Here is an 18,468-nt window from a genome sequence, read left to right as displayed (position 1 = left end):
TTGCCCTTCAACAACCGCTACTCGATCTTGGAGATTCCGAATACCCTTTTTCATCTTAGTCTTGGACTTCTGTTTCTTACTCTTTTTGAAGTCATCTTCATCATTAACAACTTCTCTTACTCTTTTTGAACCACCATTCTTCGACTGAATAATGGTAGATGAGCGGAAGTTTTCAAAAAGTTCACCTGAAGCAATTTTCAACTGCTCCTCTTCAGGTGTCATCTCAATGACCGCCTTAATTATAAACTGCAAATAGAAAAAGACAAATGTATTTAGGACAAAGAAATAAGCACAAAATCATGCGATCCTTAAGTAAGTTACTATTGCTTGCTACTTACCATTGACGAGTCAAACACCTGGCTTATAGTTTGGGACTTTGGTGATTGTTGGCACACCCACCTCAGTATTCGTGGTATGGCATGATCGTTTACTTTATCTACATCACATCCAATGATGGTTGGTATAGACTCATATGCCCAAACCTATTCGACATTTGACAAACAAGTTTAGGAAGTGCCACAAGATATATATAGATATATAAACAAGTGGTTTCACAATCGTTTGAAAACAACTAAACGATCGTTTAACATAACTAAACGATCGTTAAAAAATAACTAAACGATCATTTAAAATAACTAAACGATCATTTAAAAAAAACTAAACGATCATTTAAAATAACTAAACGATCGTTTAATTTTAAATGTATGCATAAGTTTTGAAGTAAGAAGTAAGAAGTCACATACCTGTAATGCATGCAGAAATCCATTGATAGTATATTTTTTTGTCTGTGTTGATTTCTTCTTTCCCTTGGCATATTGCTTGTCCAAGGCTCTTTTCAAGGCACTTAGCGTGCGTACAAAAACAATCCGACCCCAATCATAATTATTAAATGTATTCCAATCATCAGCAATTTTGAAAAAACCAATGTCGACTTTGGTTCGCCTATCTTTTCCCAACAAAGATATCTCTATAAAGTAGACTAAAGCTAATTTCACAATATCATTGTCATCACCCTCGTATTCCAAAATTATATCCTCTAAGTCGCTAACATAAATACACTCCTTGTCTTTGAAAAACTTCTCCAACAGTCGACTATTCCCAACCAACTGAATATAGTCCTCTTTAGGACCCCATAGTCCAGTTATGATGTTAAACTCTCTCCTACCGAAAGTACAAACAACGCCCCCTAGTAAGAAACTTATAGAATCCTTTCCTTCATCTTCCACCTCCCTTAACAGTAAGTAGTGGATGAGTGGCCCATTAAAGACAATATTTAGGTCCAAAAAGTGCCCAAACTTTGTTTTCCTAAATAAGGCTAATTGATCGGGTTTGAGTTTGGCCTTAATATTAGGGGTGTAAGAATAACCTGAACAACCCGATAACCCGGACTACCCAACCCATATTATATGGGTTGGGTTGGGTTAGTTTAAAATGTGGATTGGGTTGGGTTGAAAATTTTGGTTTTTTTCAGGTTGGGTTAGGTCTCGGGTTAGGGGTTGAAAAATTCGGGTCAACCCAACCCAACCCGAATTAATAATTTATATATATATATTATAGATATTTTATTATTTATTTAATATTTATGGATAATGTTTAAAATGTTGAACTTTTATGGATATTTGAAACTTTGAATTTATAAATGTTTGAAACTTTGGATATGAGTGTTTATCGACGTCGTACAACAAGTTTAAACCGTACAAACATCAAGAATGAAAAAATAGTAATACAACCCGACAACCCAACCCAACCCAACCCATATTTTAAGGGTTGGGTTGGGAATATAATATGGGTTATTCGGGTTGTCAACCCAACCAACTCGAAAACATGGGTTGGGTTGAAAATGTCCCTCAACCCAACCCAACCCAACCCGTTTACACCCCTACTTAATATTATGTGTTGTCTTTTCTAAATGGGACAAACAACTTACTAGGGAATAAAAATGATGGGAAGGATTAATTTTCTACAAGGGTCTGTCGGTCGATGTCGATGTCATGATTGAAGCCTGAAGAAAAAGGAACAAATTCCAGCAAATAAGTCGATTCCAAAACCAAACATTTACAGCAAATATATTGAAAATGGGTTACAGATAAAACTCGCTGAAATAAGAGAAAATGCTCAAAGTTGATTCTTAGGTTCGAAAAGGAGAAGCGACGAAATGCACTGGAGGACCGACGATCGACGAACAGTCGGAGTATCTTCGAAGAGCAGAACGGGAAATTTCAAAAGTCAACGAAAGGAGATGTTTTTTTTTTACTTCAGGTGTTCTACGCGAAAGAGAAGGAAAAGCGAACGTGGGTAGACGAAAAATTCAATAAGAGGGATAGAAATTTAATGAAGGACATTTTTGTCCATTCACACCCAAATTGTCCTAAAAGTCTTTCTTTTGAAAACTTGTCCCAAAATTCATTTAAACCTCTTTTTTAACCTATTTTTGGCAATTTCCCCTAAAGTTTTTCTTTTGAAAACTTGTCCCAAAAGTCATTTAAACCTCTCTTTTTAACCTATTTTTTGCAATTTCCCAGAGTTTTGTGACTTGCATTGGAAAGTTTTTTTTTTTTGAAGTTATTTCGTGAAATTTTGCAATAGCAGTTGTCATTATGATCCTCGGCGCTGGAAAATTTCGTTCAGTACTTAGTAGAGCTGCTCCCCTGCAAACCCATCGAGCTTTGACGCTGAAATTGAGGATGAACCAAAATTCTACAGAACATAAGGCTTCCAAATTCAATCATCAATCGCGCGTCCATGAGTTTCAAAAGGTTATGGGCACAGACCATTCTGGTAACACCAAATTTCTCACAATTCCACATTCATTATATCTCTCTTCTGCCCTTGATGCTCTATCTAACTCATATATTACTCTTTTTTGGGGTCACTAATCTATACTCCAGGATGAGCACATAATTTTACAATAAAATTTTGTCGAGTTTTTAGGCCTGAAATTCGATGAAATGATTGAGACTGATATATCTGCTTCATTTTAGGATATAGTTTTGAATTGCTTTTAACACTCAATAATTATTATAGAGTTCGTTGTGATTGAATCTTTTTAGTTGACATATTTTTTGATAAATTTGTAGGATTTTAGGTATAAAATTTTGATGGATCACTAACTTTTGTCTTCTTAATTCCAAAACCTTATTTCATTACTTTCTGGACGTTTTATATGGTAATCAGGAGTTGCTGGTCAAACATGAAACTATTCTTTAGCTGTCTAGTTGGTTCTCATAAATCATAATTTTGGTTCCTCACTCCTTGTCCTTAATAAAAGCTCTCTTGGTGTGAACATTGAAAAGATCTCTTTTGGATCACAAAAACATTAACAAGCAGTTGTTGAAGGAAATTTTGGGTTTTAGGTTTTAACCATTTTGTTAATTTGAAACTGATATTAGAAAAATTAAAGGTGTGTGAGATTGAGAGGTTTTCTAGGAAGATCAGTGGTATATTGAGTAATATGTCATTGTTGCTAAGCTGCTTGGATGGTATAACATTTAACTATTTAGGATAAATTTTCTTTTCCCCCCATTGCTAGATTTGCCACCTCTGACAACGCTGACACATCTTCCTCTTTCTTAGGCTCTCTGATTAACTCAGTGACCCGCATTTCTAGCGTGTTCTTACCTCCATCATCATTGATTCCACACTCTTTTTCAAAACCAGTAGTCTTTGACTCTCCTTCGTTATCTCCTTTGTTTCCGACTCTGATGCACCCAATCATTCTTCTCTGTTTTTATGTCATCTTCTTCAACATTTCCAAGATTTTAATTCTGCTCTGATACCACTTGTAAAGACTCTATGTTTCACTTGTAATAATATGGATTCAAAATAGTAACAATTACATTACAAACAACCGGCCAATTTGAGAGTGACAGGAATCTCTTCCCAAGAACTATTGTTCTATTCCAAAATGCAAAGCATGAACTATAACATAACAGACAAACGTACTAATAGGCACCTGCCACACACAAACCTAAACCCTCATCATAATTCAACATAACTTCCAGCCCACTGTAACTTCCCTTTCTACCCGTTCTAATTACGTATTCACTATTGGAGACCTATCATATAACTTATAGACGGCTATGCCAAAGTAAAATTACATAGTTTGATTCATGCAAATGTAGCATGTCTGATTTTGAAGGAGATTCTTTTGCATGTTTTGACGTTGTGTTCGGCTGCATATTGTTTATTTTTTTCTCTATTGTCAATTGTTACAACAATATGTCATCCAGTGTGCTCATGCTGTGAAGGCTTACTAATTAGGTGGTTGGGACATATGCTGGGAGCACGGTCTAACACCATGGGACTTGGGACAACCAACGCCTCTGATTAGCCATCTCTGTGCAACAGGAGCTCTTCCAAATGGTCGTGTACTTGTGCCTGGATGTGGAAGTGTACGTCATTTGGTGTATCTATAATTTTACACCTATTTTTACTATATAAAACAAAGTTTTCGTTGATAAAGATAGAAGCACGAAAGTCAAGCTAGAAATCCAAGAACTCCGCTTTACATTACATTTAAGAATTCCTACCAAGAACCAAGATAAGAAAAATGTAGAGATGTTGAGAAGTAGAGACTGAAGTGAGGCATTGAAACATTTTAAGGTTTCTCTTTGAGAGATTGACAGAGGAAACGATGAATATATTTTCGAGAGATTTCATAACATGGCCCATGGCTTGTTTAATTATTAATCTCCTATAGTTCTCCGGCTTCCTTTCATCTCCAAACCTATTGTGAAGATGATGGATGGGTTCCCTTTGCATTTAGTAGTCAGCTAGAATCTCTCTCTTTTTCTTTTTTTTTTCTTCCTGTCATAGGTGACATCAAAGTTTGTAAATATGACAGGGCTATGATGTTGTACAAATGGCATGTGCTGAACGCTATGTTGTTGGATTGGACATATCAGACAATGCCATTCAAAAGGCAATAGAGGTATAAGTATTATATTTCTGTACTGTTCTTCTTTATCGAGCCTAAATATTCGAAAAGCAAAGAAAGTTTTAGGCTGTTTTGGGAATTTCGGTAAGCGAACTATTTGTGAATTGAATTGTTGGAACCTTGGCAGATATTCATCTTCTTTGTTCTATTAAATAACTAAGGTTTATTTTATTCTAATTTCTAACTTTATCATATTTAATTAAATGTAAGTTATAGTATATATGTTTAGATTTAGTTAGTCACTTCCCTGGTGGGTAGGTTCTGCTGCCTTGTTTGTCTTCAATCTTTCCCCTAAGCCTCGTTTAGACACAAATATATCCAAGTCATCTATCTTCACAAACATCTAATTCAATTTAAAAGATAGTTTGTGTCTCTATGCACATGGTTTCAGTGTAGGCTTCTAAATGTCCGGTTTTAACAATGCTTGATGTTTTAACATTTTTAGAGTGATTGTAGTTTTGCCTTTTGCTATGAATGACACAGGAAAGCTGTAAATTAGCATGAGGTCTAAAGCATGTTCTACCAATGTGAAACAGAAAGAAACAACATTTTAGGTGTATGGATTGAGCTCTTTTACCCTAGCATCACAAAACAAACGGTACATGAGAGAACTGCATAATTTCATTCAAACATGTATATGAGAGTTCTAGTTTAGGAAATGGTATATTATAATAAAGAACTAATAAATAAAGGGCTCATAATAATAATGACACACAAAACTAGCATTATTATACAACTTATCAATAATCGGGGGTAAATTTCATGAATTTTGTTTTTTTTAAAATAAATACTAAATAAGTCTTCTTTTTGAATAAGAAATTAAAAATAGAGTCGAAATAAAGAAAAAATAAATGAATTATGGCCGTGGGCAAAACTATTGACAAACACATATCACACACTAGTGTGCTTATACTAAACTGAAACGAGCTGCACAGTTAAGACTCGCTGTTACATTTGAACATAAGAACTTATTTCTGTCTTTCTTAATGAGCTGCAGCTATCTTCCTCATCACCAAATATGAGACACTGTACCTTCTTAAGGGAAGATTTTTTCAGTTGGAGACCTAAGGAATTATTTGATCTGATTTTTGATTATACGTAAGTTGGCTTATGAAAAAATTATTTCCTATTAGAAGATTTAAACATGACCGCTATTGCAAACCATGCAGGTTTTTTTGTGCTATTGAACCTGTCATGAGACAAGTTTGGGGACAACAGATTCAGAGACTATTGAAACCAAATGGAGAGCTCATAACACTAATGTTTCCAGTAATCCTCTTTACTTGAGACAAATATTCTCAACATTCTTTTCCAATAATTTTTTACCATTTTAACAGGCTCTGAATGCAAAATTTCACCTCCTATTTCAGTTTTCCTCCATTAATAGATTTTTTTTTTCATATGACGTTTAATTTTTTAGGGCACTTTTATCTCTTCTATCTTTTTCAGCAATTATTTTGCTTGAGCTTCCTTTCATTTTTCTATAAACAAAAATAATTTTCAACCAAAACTTTGAACTGTTAACACATTTTATCTCGTTTCTAACAGTAAAGTCATTTGATTGATCTTGTGCTGCACAATATTTTTACGATTTTTTCATTATTTCATGTTTGAAACCCAATTTATGGGCTGGCAGATTGATGATGACCATAGTGGTGGACCACCTTACAAAGTTTCAGTTTCAGAGTAACTCTCAACCTTCACTTTGAACTTTTTCCTACTTGTTTCATTGTTCCTTGCAGTTAAAATATTTATCTAGATCAACGTGCTTTCCTTTTTCTTTTCCCTATACAAGTTGTAACTTCTTTCTCTTTAAAATAATTAATGGTCATAAATATTAGGGAGTACATTCCTTATCTTTACTTGTTAAGTACCGTCTAATAATAATAAAAAGATTGTGATTAGCTAGTTGTAGTTGGACGAAAGAAATGTTCTTTGTCCATGGGGATGATATTGAAGATGAGTGATATATGTTCACCGAAAGAAGGGTGTTAAGTAGGTTTGGGGAGAGTGTTATAGTGTTGAACATCAAATTTACTTTCATCCTGATTAAGCTTTTAGGTCAATCGGTAATGTAACATGGTATAAGAACTAAATATCACGCCCTAAAATTTGACTCCAAAATTTTTTCGAAATTAAGGCTCCTTAGCATAGCCTAATAGGAGCCAAGACATTCCCACACAGTCCAAAGACTCCAAGCATTGCCAAGAGGACATGCCAAGCCTTTGACGCACCCATGAGCACTGGTGGGCGTGCAACTGCACCATGACCCATGACACATGCAACCCCATGCATGACGCGCATGGCCTTAGCACACGCAAGGGCCCACGCGCAATAGGTAAAGACATGTACACACAAGCAAACAACGAGTGTCACGAGCATGCTTATCTAGGGCATTGTTTGCCTATGGTCGCATGTCTAAATACCCCAAAATCACCTTGTCTTTATGTTTTGTACTTAGTTTAGTTTATTGCTTTCCTTTTTATGTCGCCAACTTAGAGTGTGACGTATCGGCATTTTCACATGCAAACTTGTCAAAGCTAAAAATATTCAAAATGTACTATAGGGGAGACATAATAGTTGAATCCCCAACCAAGCCTTGTCGTGCTCTTTGCAATTGACAGTCTTCAATGCTTGCTTTAATGATGTTTTCAATTATAAAATTTTTTTCTCAAGAACGTGAAGGGAGGCTACATCATACAGCGAGTTTGTCTGCGATTTTTGGATTTTGCACGGCTGACTTGATAATTAAGTATAATAAGTGCCACACAATTGCCCGTCCCGTATTTGAAAGGTTGCGATTGTGACAAGTGGTATCAGAGCCTAAGTTGGCTTTTTTACGATTAAGACGAAAACATGTCCACGACGAAACAGTTGGGCAAACATCAGGCAGACCGACTGGTAGAGCTTAAAGAGCAGATGCACTACCTAGTTGAAGTTTCCGACTCCATCCACTTCTTAAAAAGCCGTCTTGAAGAAATTTATGAGAAAGCAGATGCTATTGATGCGGTGACTAGCCGTCTCGACGGGTTACCTATACAGGAGTTGTTGACAAGAGTCGACACTCTAGAGACAAAGGTTGTAAGAACTGGAAACTATGAACATGGGGACAGTTCGACGAGCTATGTTTCCCATATAGAAGAACGCGTTGTTGAGCTAGATAGCTCTCAGAAGAGTATTATGGAAATGATAAACAGCATGTCAAAGGATTTTCGAGCTACCCTCGATGTTGTTAGAAATGAAATCGCAGACGTGAGCACGAGGGTGAACCTCACTATGCGAGCAATGGCAAACTAAACTCCGGTTGGAGGAGCAATCCCGGTGAGCAGAATAAAGATTCCTGGTTCCAAGCTCTTCTGTGAGGCAAGGGATGCACAGGCCTTAGAGAACTTCATCTTTGATCTTGAGCAATACTTCAAGGCCACAAGCACAGTTACGGAAGAAGCTAAAGTGACATTGGCGACTATGCATCTGTCTGAGTGTGGTGGAGGTCTTGATATGTCGACATTCACGAAGGGCATTGCATAAGAGACACTTAGGACACCTTAAAGAAAGAACTCCGCTTGCAGTTCTTCCCCGAAAATGTCGAAATTCTGGCTCGATGGAAATTGCGTGAACAAAAACACTCCGGCAACATCTGAGAGTATGTGAAGCAATTTGCAGGGCTGATGTTTGACATACGTGATGTGTCAAAGAAAGACAAAGTTTTCTGTTTTGTCAAATATTTGAAATTGTGGGCGAAGACCAAGTTATATGAATAGAGGGTCCAAGACCTCACGTCAGCATACGTTGCGACCAAACGGTTATTTGATCTGTCCAACTACTCTCAAGATGCGAGACGTCATCAAAATCCCTCATTTGGAGGAAGTAAGAATAACCATTCGAGCTCTCCTAAAGCTATTGGGGGAGACAAACGTCCTAGTGGAGACCGCAAGCCTTTCCGACTGAAAATGGGGAACACGTGATGAGGACTGAATAATCAGAACCCATCCAATCGTCCTCTAGCTGTTTCATATATATGTAAGGGACCACACCTAGCTAGAGAATGTTAAATCGAACTGCCTTCAATGCCTTTCAGGCCTCTTTAGCCTTGGATGCAGACGATAAATCGAGTAAAATAGAAGGTGAAAGTTCTCAGACAGAAGAAGGTGATAACCTTAGAGTGGGGGCCTTGAAATTCTTATCGTCTCTTTAGAAGAAGGTGGGGAGATGAGTGGGTCGGTAGAAAGGTGTCTGATGTACGTTGACAACTGGATCAACCAGAAAGCAACCAAGAGTACTATGGTCAATTCCGATGCAACTCATAATTTCATTTTTGAATAAGAAGCATGCCGGTTAGAATTAAAAGTTGAAAAAGACACAGGCAAGATGAAAGCCGTTAATTCCAAAGCCTTACCAATCGTGGGAATATCAAAGAAGGCATCCCTAAAATTAGGCAAATGGGGAGGGGATGTCGATTAGTCGTGGTTCACATGGATGATTTCGATGTGGTACTGGTATAGAATTCCTCTTGAAACATAAAGTCATTCCCATGCCACTGGCTCAGTGTATGGTGGTAACGAGCGATACTCCAACAGTTGTTCCAGCGAATATCAAGCAATCGAGTGGGGTGAGAATGATTTTGACCCTACAACTGAAAAATGGGCTCAGTAGAGAAAAGCCGACTGACCTTTATGCCCATCCCGTTGGTGGATGAGCAAATTGAAACTGGGGCTATCCAAGTAAAGATCCAGAAAGTTATGAATGAATATGTTGATGTAATGCCTTCTGAACTGCCAAAGCCGCTACCTCATCAACGGGGGATTGATCACGAGATTGAGCTTATCCCAGGAGCCAAATCCTTACGTGATGGAACTCTTTTTGGTATTCAATCACAAACTCTCTTTATTGATAATATTGTTCAATTACAAGTAACACTCTCTCTTGGTTATTCTATCTCTCAAGAATTAACCCTAAGACTTTCTCATAAGATTTCCCTCTCTATTTACTCGGATTCTATGGCTATTTATAATGCATAGACTCAACTACTTTTCTAACAGATTTCCTAATGGACTATAACAGTTTTCTGTTAACAAACTTAATTACTTTTCCTTCTTCTACTGTAAGTTTGGATGATAGGGGGTCTATCATTACACCCCTTCTCCAAATTCACCTTGTCCTCAAGGTGAAGGTCAGGATAACATTGCTGAAAATCATCATAATCCTCCCATGTTGCCTCATTTTTCGATAATCCCTTCCATTTGACTAGGACATCCCATCCAGCTACTTTGTTTTTTGATACCCGTAGATTTCTTTACGGATTGCTTGCCATTTGTGGTTTTCTGTTACATAGGGTAACTCAGCTACTTCTACTTGTTCTCCCTTCATCTTTTTTAATTGTGATACATGGAAGACTCGGTGAATGGGTGAATGGATGATGATTCCGGCAATTCCAGTTTATATGCCACTGGACCAATCTTTTCTATAATTTTGTAAGGCCTGAAAAACTTTGGAGCTAGTTTTTCATTTCTTCTTTTGCTCAGTGAGACTTGCCTATAAGACCTTATTTTTAGGAAAATTATATCACCCATCATATATTCCACTTCTCTCCTCCTTTGGTCTGCACTCATTTTCATCTTTTTGAGCAATCTTCAAGTGCTCTTTTAGTGCCCCTAGGGCTATATCTCTTTCTTTTAGTTGTTCATCCAGTGCAGAATTTGGAGTGTCTCGATCTTCATAGTAGATTAGAGGTGGTAATCTGCCATAGACTGCTTGAAAGGGGGTGATCCTTAATGATCTTTGAAACGTAGTGTTGTACCAATATTCCACCCAATGTAACCATTTGGCCCACTTCTTTGGTCTTTCACCACAAAAGCAGCCCAAGTATGTTTCAACACCTCTGTTTACTACTTCTGTCTAACCATCTAATTGAGGATGGTATGCTGTACTTCTATGTAACTTGGTGCCAGCCATTTTAAAGAGTTCTTTCAAAAATTGACTTAGAAAGACTTTGTCACTGTCCGATACTATAGACTTTTCTAACAGATTTCCTAACTGACTTAGCTAACTGACTATAACAGTTTTCTATTAACAAACTTACTAACAGACTTAATTGCTTTTCCTTCTTCTACTGTATGTTTGGATGATAGGGGGTCTATCAGAATGCTTACCGAATGGCTCCACCTGAGCTAGTTGAGCTTAGAAAACAGTTAGATGAGTTGTTGGCTGCTGGATTTATCAAACCTGCGAAAGCACCCTACGGGGCTTCTGTTATGTTTCAGAAAAAGAAAGAAGGGACGCTCCGACTGTGTATAGACTACAGAACGTTATACAAGGTTACAGTTTGAAACAGGTATTCTCTCTAGATCATAAATGATTTGTTTGACCAATTGAATGGGGCTCAGTACTTCACGAAGCTCGACCTTTGTTCAGGCTATTACCAGGTTCAAATAGCACAAGGGGATAAACTGAAAACTACTTACGAAGGTATGGGGCCTTCGAGTTCCCCATAGTGCCCTTCAACTTGAGAAATGCCCCTGCAACCTTTTCAACCTTGATGAACCAGGTATTCCACGAGTATCTAGATCAGTTTGTGGTGATGATATCGTGGTTTTCAGTTCAAGTCTTGAAGAACACTAGGTCCATCTTCCGTTGGTCTTTGACAAGCTCCAACAGAATCAGTTATATGTTAAGAAAGAGAAGTGTGCTTTTGCTCAAGATTGTATCAACTTTTTGGGTCACGTCATCGAATGTGGAAAGATTCGAATGCACAGAGATAAGGTGCAAGCTATTAAGGAGTGGGGATCCCCCACTTCCGTGACAGAGTTGCGTTCTTTCTTTGGATTGGCTAATTACTATCGCAGTTTCATTGAAGGATTCTCAAGTAGGGCCGCTCCATTAACCGAGTTGTTGAAGAAAAGCACAACTTGGAGATGGTCAGTTGGATGTCAAACTGCTTTTAACGAGTTAAAGATGACAATGATGAGGGGTCCTATCCTCTGATTGATTGACGTGTCTAAGCCGTTTGTAGTTGAGACCGATGCGTCAGACTTTGCCCTTGGGGGCTTCCTTACCCTAGAGGGTCACCCAATAGCTTACGAGAGTCGTAAGCTTAATAGTGCTGAGAGGAGGTATACTGTCTCTAAGAAAGAGATGCTTGCAGTAATCCATTGTTTGAGGGTCTGGAGGCAATATTTACTGGGATCATCTTTCGTAGTCAAATCTGACAACAGTGTTATTTGTCACTTCTTCAACCAATCCAAGTTGACCTCTAAACAAGCAACGTGGAAAGAATTTTTGACTGAATTCGACTTCAAGTTCGAACACAAGAAAGGAACCAACAGTTAAGCTACTAATGCTCTTAGTTGTAAAGGCCAACATGCGGCCCTGTGTATGCTAGCTCCCATTCTTATTAGCAAGGTGGATGCATCGATGCATGATATCATTAGAAAGTTCATTCTGAAGGATCTCTCTACCCAAGCTGTTATTATTGTAGCCAAAACTGGTAAAACAAGACAGTTTTGGGTCAAAGAAGACTTATTATTGATGAGAGGAAACCGATTATATGTTCTGTGAGCAGGTGATCTGAGGACAAAGTTACTGCACGCATGTCATGACACATTGTGAGCCAGCCATCCTAGGTGGCAACGGAACTATGCATTATTGAAGAAAGACTACTTCTAGCCTAACATGCAAGACGATGTCATGTAATATACGAAGACGTGCCTCATTTATCATTAAAATAAGGTTGAGAAAGCGAAAGTTGTTGAGTTTCTTGAACCTCTACCAGTTCCGACAAGACCTTGGGAGAGTGTTTCTATAGACTTCAACACCCACCTTTCCAAGGTAGGCGATTTTGAGGCCATCTTAGTCGTCATTGATCGATTTTCAAGATATGCCACCTTCATTCCCATTACCAAGTTGTGTTCAGTTGAGTTGATGGCCTAGTTGTTCTTTCAACACGTAAAGTTGTAGGGAGTCCCGACAAGCATTGTGAGTGACAAAGATGGTAGATTCATCGACATTTTTTGGATAGAGTTATTTACCTTCTTGGGGACAAGTTTGAATCTATCCTCAAGTTACTATCCCCAGACCGACGATCAGACCGAGCGATTCAACTGTATGCTCGAAGAATACCTGCGTCATTTTGTGGATTCTAGACAAAAGAATTGGGTTTAGCTATTGGATGTGGCCAAATTCTGTTTCAATGCTCAGACGAGTTCGTCAACTGGGAGAAGCCTGTTTGAGATTGTTTGTGGCAGATAACTTGTATTGCCGCACCTTGTTGACCATCCCTACGTAGGGAAGAATTGCCATGCTCACAATTTTAAGTGGGGGAGAATTTCATGAGCATGCTTGTCCTAGGCATTGTTTGCCTATGACCGAATGCTCAAATACCCCTAAGTCACCTTGTCTTTATGTTTTCTACTTAGTTTAGTCTATTGCTTTACTTTTTATGTCGCGAACTTAGGATGTGACGTTTCGACATTTTCATATGCAAGCCTTTCAAAGCTAAAAATGTTCAAAATGTACTATAGGGGAGACATAGTAGTTGAATCCCCAACCAAGCCTTGTCGCACTCTTTGCAATTAAAGCTTTCTTTGCAATTAAAGCTTTCTTTGCAATTGATAGTCTTCAATGCTTGTTTTAATAATGTTTTCAACGCTTTTCTTTCTCACATTTTATAAAACAACTTTCTCAAGAACGTTAAGGGAGGCTACATCATACCGCAAGTTTGTCTGCTATTTTTAGATTTTGCACGACTGACTTGTTATCCGAGTAGAATGAATGCTGCATAATCGTCTGTTTGTGTTTGAAAGTTTGCGATTGTGACAATGAGCGGGTGCATGCACAGAAGAGCTGCAAAGACCCTAGGAAACTTTAGAAGATTTGTTGACGGACTGGGAGAACTAAGGCGGCCATATGATGGACGAACACGCATGAACCAGACGAGGCCCTTTGACGCATGCCAGATGTCGCTATCGCAACCTTTCAAACACGGGACAGGCGATTATGTGGCACTTGTTCTACTCAGTTAATAAGTCAGCCGTGCAAAATCCAAAAATTGTGGACAAACCCTCAGTATGATGTGGTCTCCCTTCACATTCTTGAAAAAATTGTTTTATCAAACATGAGAGAAAAAAGCATTGAAAGCATATCATTAAAGCAAGCATTGAAGATTGTCAATTGCAAAGAATGTAACAAGGCTTGATCGGGGATTCAACTATTGGGTTTCCCCTATAGTACATTTTGAACATTTTTAGCTTTAACAGGCTTGCATATGAAAATGTTGAAATGTCACACCCTAGGTCGACGACAGAAAAAGGAAAACATTAGAATAAGTACAAAACATAAAGACAAGGTGATTTTGGTGTATTTGGGCATGCGACCATAGGCAAACAATGCCCCAGACAAGCATGCTCGTGACATTTTTCCCCACTTAATCAGTCGACATCCCTATCGACTGGCAAAGCTTGAACTCTTTGATCTTTTGCATCCAGTGTCTAGGTCTTCGACATGTTCCCAACTAGTTTTTCCACAAGAAGGTTCTTCCATTTTACCAGGTACTCATGGATTCTTCTTGTGGTTCTTCGGCCCATTCTTACTCGATCGGCCAAGATTTCTTTAACATTTTTGTCTTCTTTCTAAGTGAGGTCGATGGTTGGTCGAACTATGACATTGCGCTGCATGTTTTTGGGATCTTGATGGTAGGGCTTTAAGTTACTCACATGAATTACTGGATGGATTCTCATCCATGTGGGTAACGCCACTCTGTAAGATGTATTCCCCACCCTTTTGAGCACTTCCACTAGTCTCTTATGTTTTCTGACGAGGCGATGGTCTTTGTGTCCTCGGAATCGAAATTGTACTGGTCATAGTTTGATGAGGACCGAATCTCTCGCCCGAAACTCAAGGGGGCGACGTTTCTTATTTGCCCACTTCTTTATCCGCCTCGAGGCTTTCTCCTGGTACGCTTGAGCGGTGTCTGTCGTCTGTTTCCATTCCATCGTAAAGTTGTGAGCCTGGGGGTTCTTCCTTACATAGAGATGATCAATAAGGTGCGACAATACAAGTTGCCTACCACGAACAATCTCAAACGGGCTTCTCTCAATTGACAAACTCGTTTGAGCATTGAAACAGATTTGGGCCACGTTCATCAACTGAACACAATTCTTTTGTCTAGCGTCCAAAAAATAAGACAGGTATTCTTCGAGCATACAATTGAATTGCTCGGTCTGACCATTGGTCTGGGGATGGTAACTTGAGGATATATTCAGACTTGTCCCCAAGAAGATAACTATGTCCAGAAAGTGCCAATGAATCTATCATTTCTATCGCTCACAATGCTTGAAGATTTGTTGACGGACTGGGAGAACTAAGACAGCTAGATGATGGACGAACGCGTAGGAACCGGACGATTCGAGGCCCTTCGATGCATGCCAGATGTCACTCTCGTAACCTTTCAAACACAGGATAGGCGATTGTGTGGCACTTGTTCTACTCAGTTAACAAGTTAGCCGTGCAAAATCCGAAAATTGCGGACAAACTTGTGGTATGATGTGGCTTCCCTTCACATTCTTGAGAAAATTGTTTTATCAAATGTGAGAGAAAAAAAGCATTGAAAACATCATTAAAGTAAGCATTGAAGACCGTCAATTGCAAAGAACGTTTTGATTGCAATGAATACGACAAGGCTTGGTCGAGGAATCAACTATTGGGTCTCCCCTATAGTACATTTTGAACATTTTTAGCTTTTAATAAGCTTGCATATGAAAATATCGAAAAATCACACCCTAGGTCGCCAATATAAAAAGGAATGAAATAGAAAAACTGAGCACAAAACATAAAGATAAGGTGATTTGGGGTATTTGGGCATGCGGCCCTAGGTAAACAACGCTCTGGACAAGCATGCTCGTGACACCATACGCGCCTGGATGCATCCAAAAGTTTCTACGACGGTCTGAAAGTGTAATGAAAGCCTTAGGAGGCTCTAGACCTATTTTAACGAACTTCAAAGGCAGTTTAGGTGTCCATTGTCGATGCAACTCATGTATAAATACCCCAAAAGGGTCCCATTCCCATCCTTGAAAACTATCAATAAAGCTTACATATTCATTTTCCCAAACTCCTCTCTACACTTTGCCTACTCCCTTCCACTCTCACGATTCCCTTAAAGCGTAGCAAGTACACAGCCTCTAAAAGGCTTACATTGGTGCTTCTTTGCAAACAAGAACACCCTTGTGCCACACGGTTAGTTGCTTCAAAATATTAACTACGTGACATAAAGGTCTAGAAGGTTTTCAAACACCCTACAATGGCTCATTTTCTCTCCAATTATATGATTTTCATTTGTCGTTTTCTCTACATATTTCAAATTTTCAAGTGAGGGAGAGTGTTAGAGTGTTGATACAATATTAATTATTAAATTTTCCTTTATCCATCAGCTTAAACTTTTGGATCAATTAATAGTGGAACAAGATCATTAGGTGGGAAGGATTGCCATTTTCATATATTGGAGTTATTTACTCAATGGCGAGAGGGGCTTACTGAAGCCGTTTGGTGAAATGGGGTGTACTTGTATCTCCATTCACTGTGGAGTCCTGAGTTGGTTCTTTCGGAGGAATAATTCACTCCTTATGGGCTGAAGCTACATTATTGGTATGATCAAAGACAGCAAAGCTGAATAGGAGAAGGGCTTGGTTTAACATTGTAAACATGTTTAAATGGATCCTTAGTTTTACTTCAGACTTTGTGTTAGACCTAAGAAAACAAAGTCATCTGAGTATAGCTCAACTTGTTAAGAGGTTATATTTTGAACGAGTCGGATTTTTTCACGATCCCTTGATATTGTCTTTTGTTCCTTAAAACAAAAATTACTTTTCTTATCCTTCTCATTCTTCCATAAACTTGGCTCATGATTACATCGTTTAATGATAGTTATGAGGACGTGTTACATCCATTGGGCTTTAAGGCTGTACTGATCAAGGACAATGAACTCGCCATCCCACCTCGCAAGGTAAATATAGAAACTTTTTGCATACACGTCTGATAAAACTCGATTTATTTTTCTATGGTTTATGACAATTGCAAAGGGATTTGTTCTCCCCAAGATCATTCAAAATGTGAGTTCCAAACAAAGTGCCAAAAGCTAGTAGGATTAGTTTGCTAATGCTTTCCCTAAAATATTATAATACACTGGTGCTCATTTGCGTCCTCTGTTTTTCCTTTCTTATTCCGTAGAATGACTGTATAGAACCTAATGACTTGATTCCACCATCTTCTAGATGCAAATATTATATTCTTACATCAGACATGCTATTGTCAACTAGAACTTAACAGAACAGACTACTAGTACGTTGAACTCAAAAGTAAACTACTGAAAACATACTTTATAACTTAATTTTGAAAAATTCAACATTATTCATGTTCTGTAGGTGCTGAATGTTCAAAATATGATTGAAGTAAATTTTGTGACAGGGACGAGAGATGATTGGAAGGTGGAAGAGGAGTTTATCTCAACCTTCACTCTAACATGTTTTTAGCCGCTCTTTTGAAGTTGAGGTTGGTTCCTTTGTCTTTTAGTTTATTCTCCATTTGATCCTAATCTTTTAAAAGTCTCATCTACTCTTGGTAAGTGGTACATCAAAAATTTAAAATTAGATTCTTTTATGTAAAAGAAGAATACAAACAAAATATTAAGATTAAGATTGTGAGACTTGTAATTGTATCAATTAAACCTCTAAATTGTCACAAGTGAATCGATTTATAACACCTTTTTAGTTTCCAAATTTTGACGGATATTTATTTGATCCCAGAGTTTTAAAAATATATTTTTTTAGTCCTCATTTGGTCATTAAGTTCTTAAAATGTATCTTTTTAATCCTTGATTTTTTTAAAAAATGGATTTAAAAGGTTGTATAAATCTAGTTTTAGGGAAGTTATGATTTTTAGAAATTATTTTCTAATTTAAAATGTCATACAATTACTAAAAATTAAATGTATAAAGCTATTTGACAGACTTCTTTGCTTATTTTTAAAAACTCAAGGACAAAATGTACATTTTTTTTAACTTGAGAATTAAAAAGATAATTTTTCTATATGCATCAGTTCTTACTCCTGACAAATTAATAAAATGAACGATTAATTTATGGATAATTAATCTTATTAAAAGTCTAAATTGATTAATTTATACATGTTTAAAAATTTAATTGTTGAATTATTACATGTCTATCCATCTATAACGTGATAGAGGACATAAATTGATGTGTTTACATGCTTAAGATCTAAATTGATATATTTATTAATTTAAAGTTTCCATCGAAAACAATCCACAAAATTTAGGAATATACTTGATACTAAACCTTGATATGTCCTTCGAATGTTGCTTGACGTGAGAAATCCAACATGTTCGTTACCAAAAGGGGAATTTTGACTACCGACTGAAAAAAAAAGTTTGTCATTAGGGATTATGGCTCACGGATATTTTTTTAGAAAAATGACAAAGTTGTGAGAATTTTTTCTAAAAATGATGTGAGAATAAAAATAAATGTGTC

General features: G+C 37.6%; 1 protein-coding gene across 2 annotated transcripts; it reads left to right on the top strand.

The window, feature by feature from the left end:
• The first annotated feature begins 2,544 nt into the window (after nucleotides 1–2,544).
• Nucleotides 2,545–17,703, top strand: LOC103491394 (probable thiol methyltransferase 2). Of its 2 annotated transcripts, none has more exons than XM_008451323.3 (8): nucleotides 2,545–2,778; nucleotides 4,261–4,391; nucleotides 4,844–4,930; nucleotides 5,934–6,034; nucleotides 6,106–6,205; nucleotides 6,573–6,622; nucleotides 16,853–16,931; nucleotides 17,393–17,703. In XM_008451323.3, the coding sequence occupies exons 1-8, from the start codon at nucleotides 2,598–2,600 to the stop codon at nucleotides 17,444–17,446; spliced, it is 783 nt and encodes a 260-aa protein (XP_008449545.1). In that variant the 5' UTR covers nucleotides 2,545–2,597; the 3' UTR covers nucleotides 17,447–17,703. The 2 variants fall into 2 exon arrangements, with proteins under 2 accessions (XP_008449545.1, XP_016900866.1); XM_017045377.2 differs by having other exon boundaries at nucleotides 2,552–2,778; nucleotides 17,350–17,703.
• The last annotated feature ends 765 nt before the right edge of the window (nucleotides 17,704–18,468 follow it).

The sequence above is a fragment of the Cucumis melo genome, chromosome 8 (assembly GCF_025177605.1).
Source record: "Cucumis melo cultivar AY chromosome 8, USDA_Cmelo_AY_1.0, whole genome shotgun sequence".
Taxonomy (NCBI): Eukaryota; Viridiplantae; Streptophyta; class Magnoliopsida; order Cucurbitales; family Cucurbitaceae; genus Cucumis; species Cucumis melo.
This window is presented reverse-complemented; position numbering and strand designations above follow the sequence as displayed.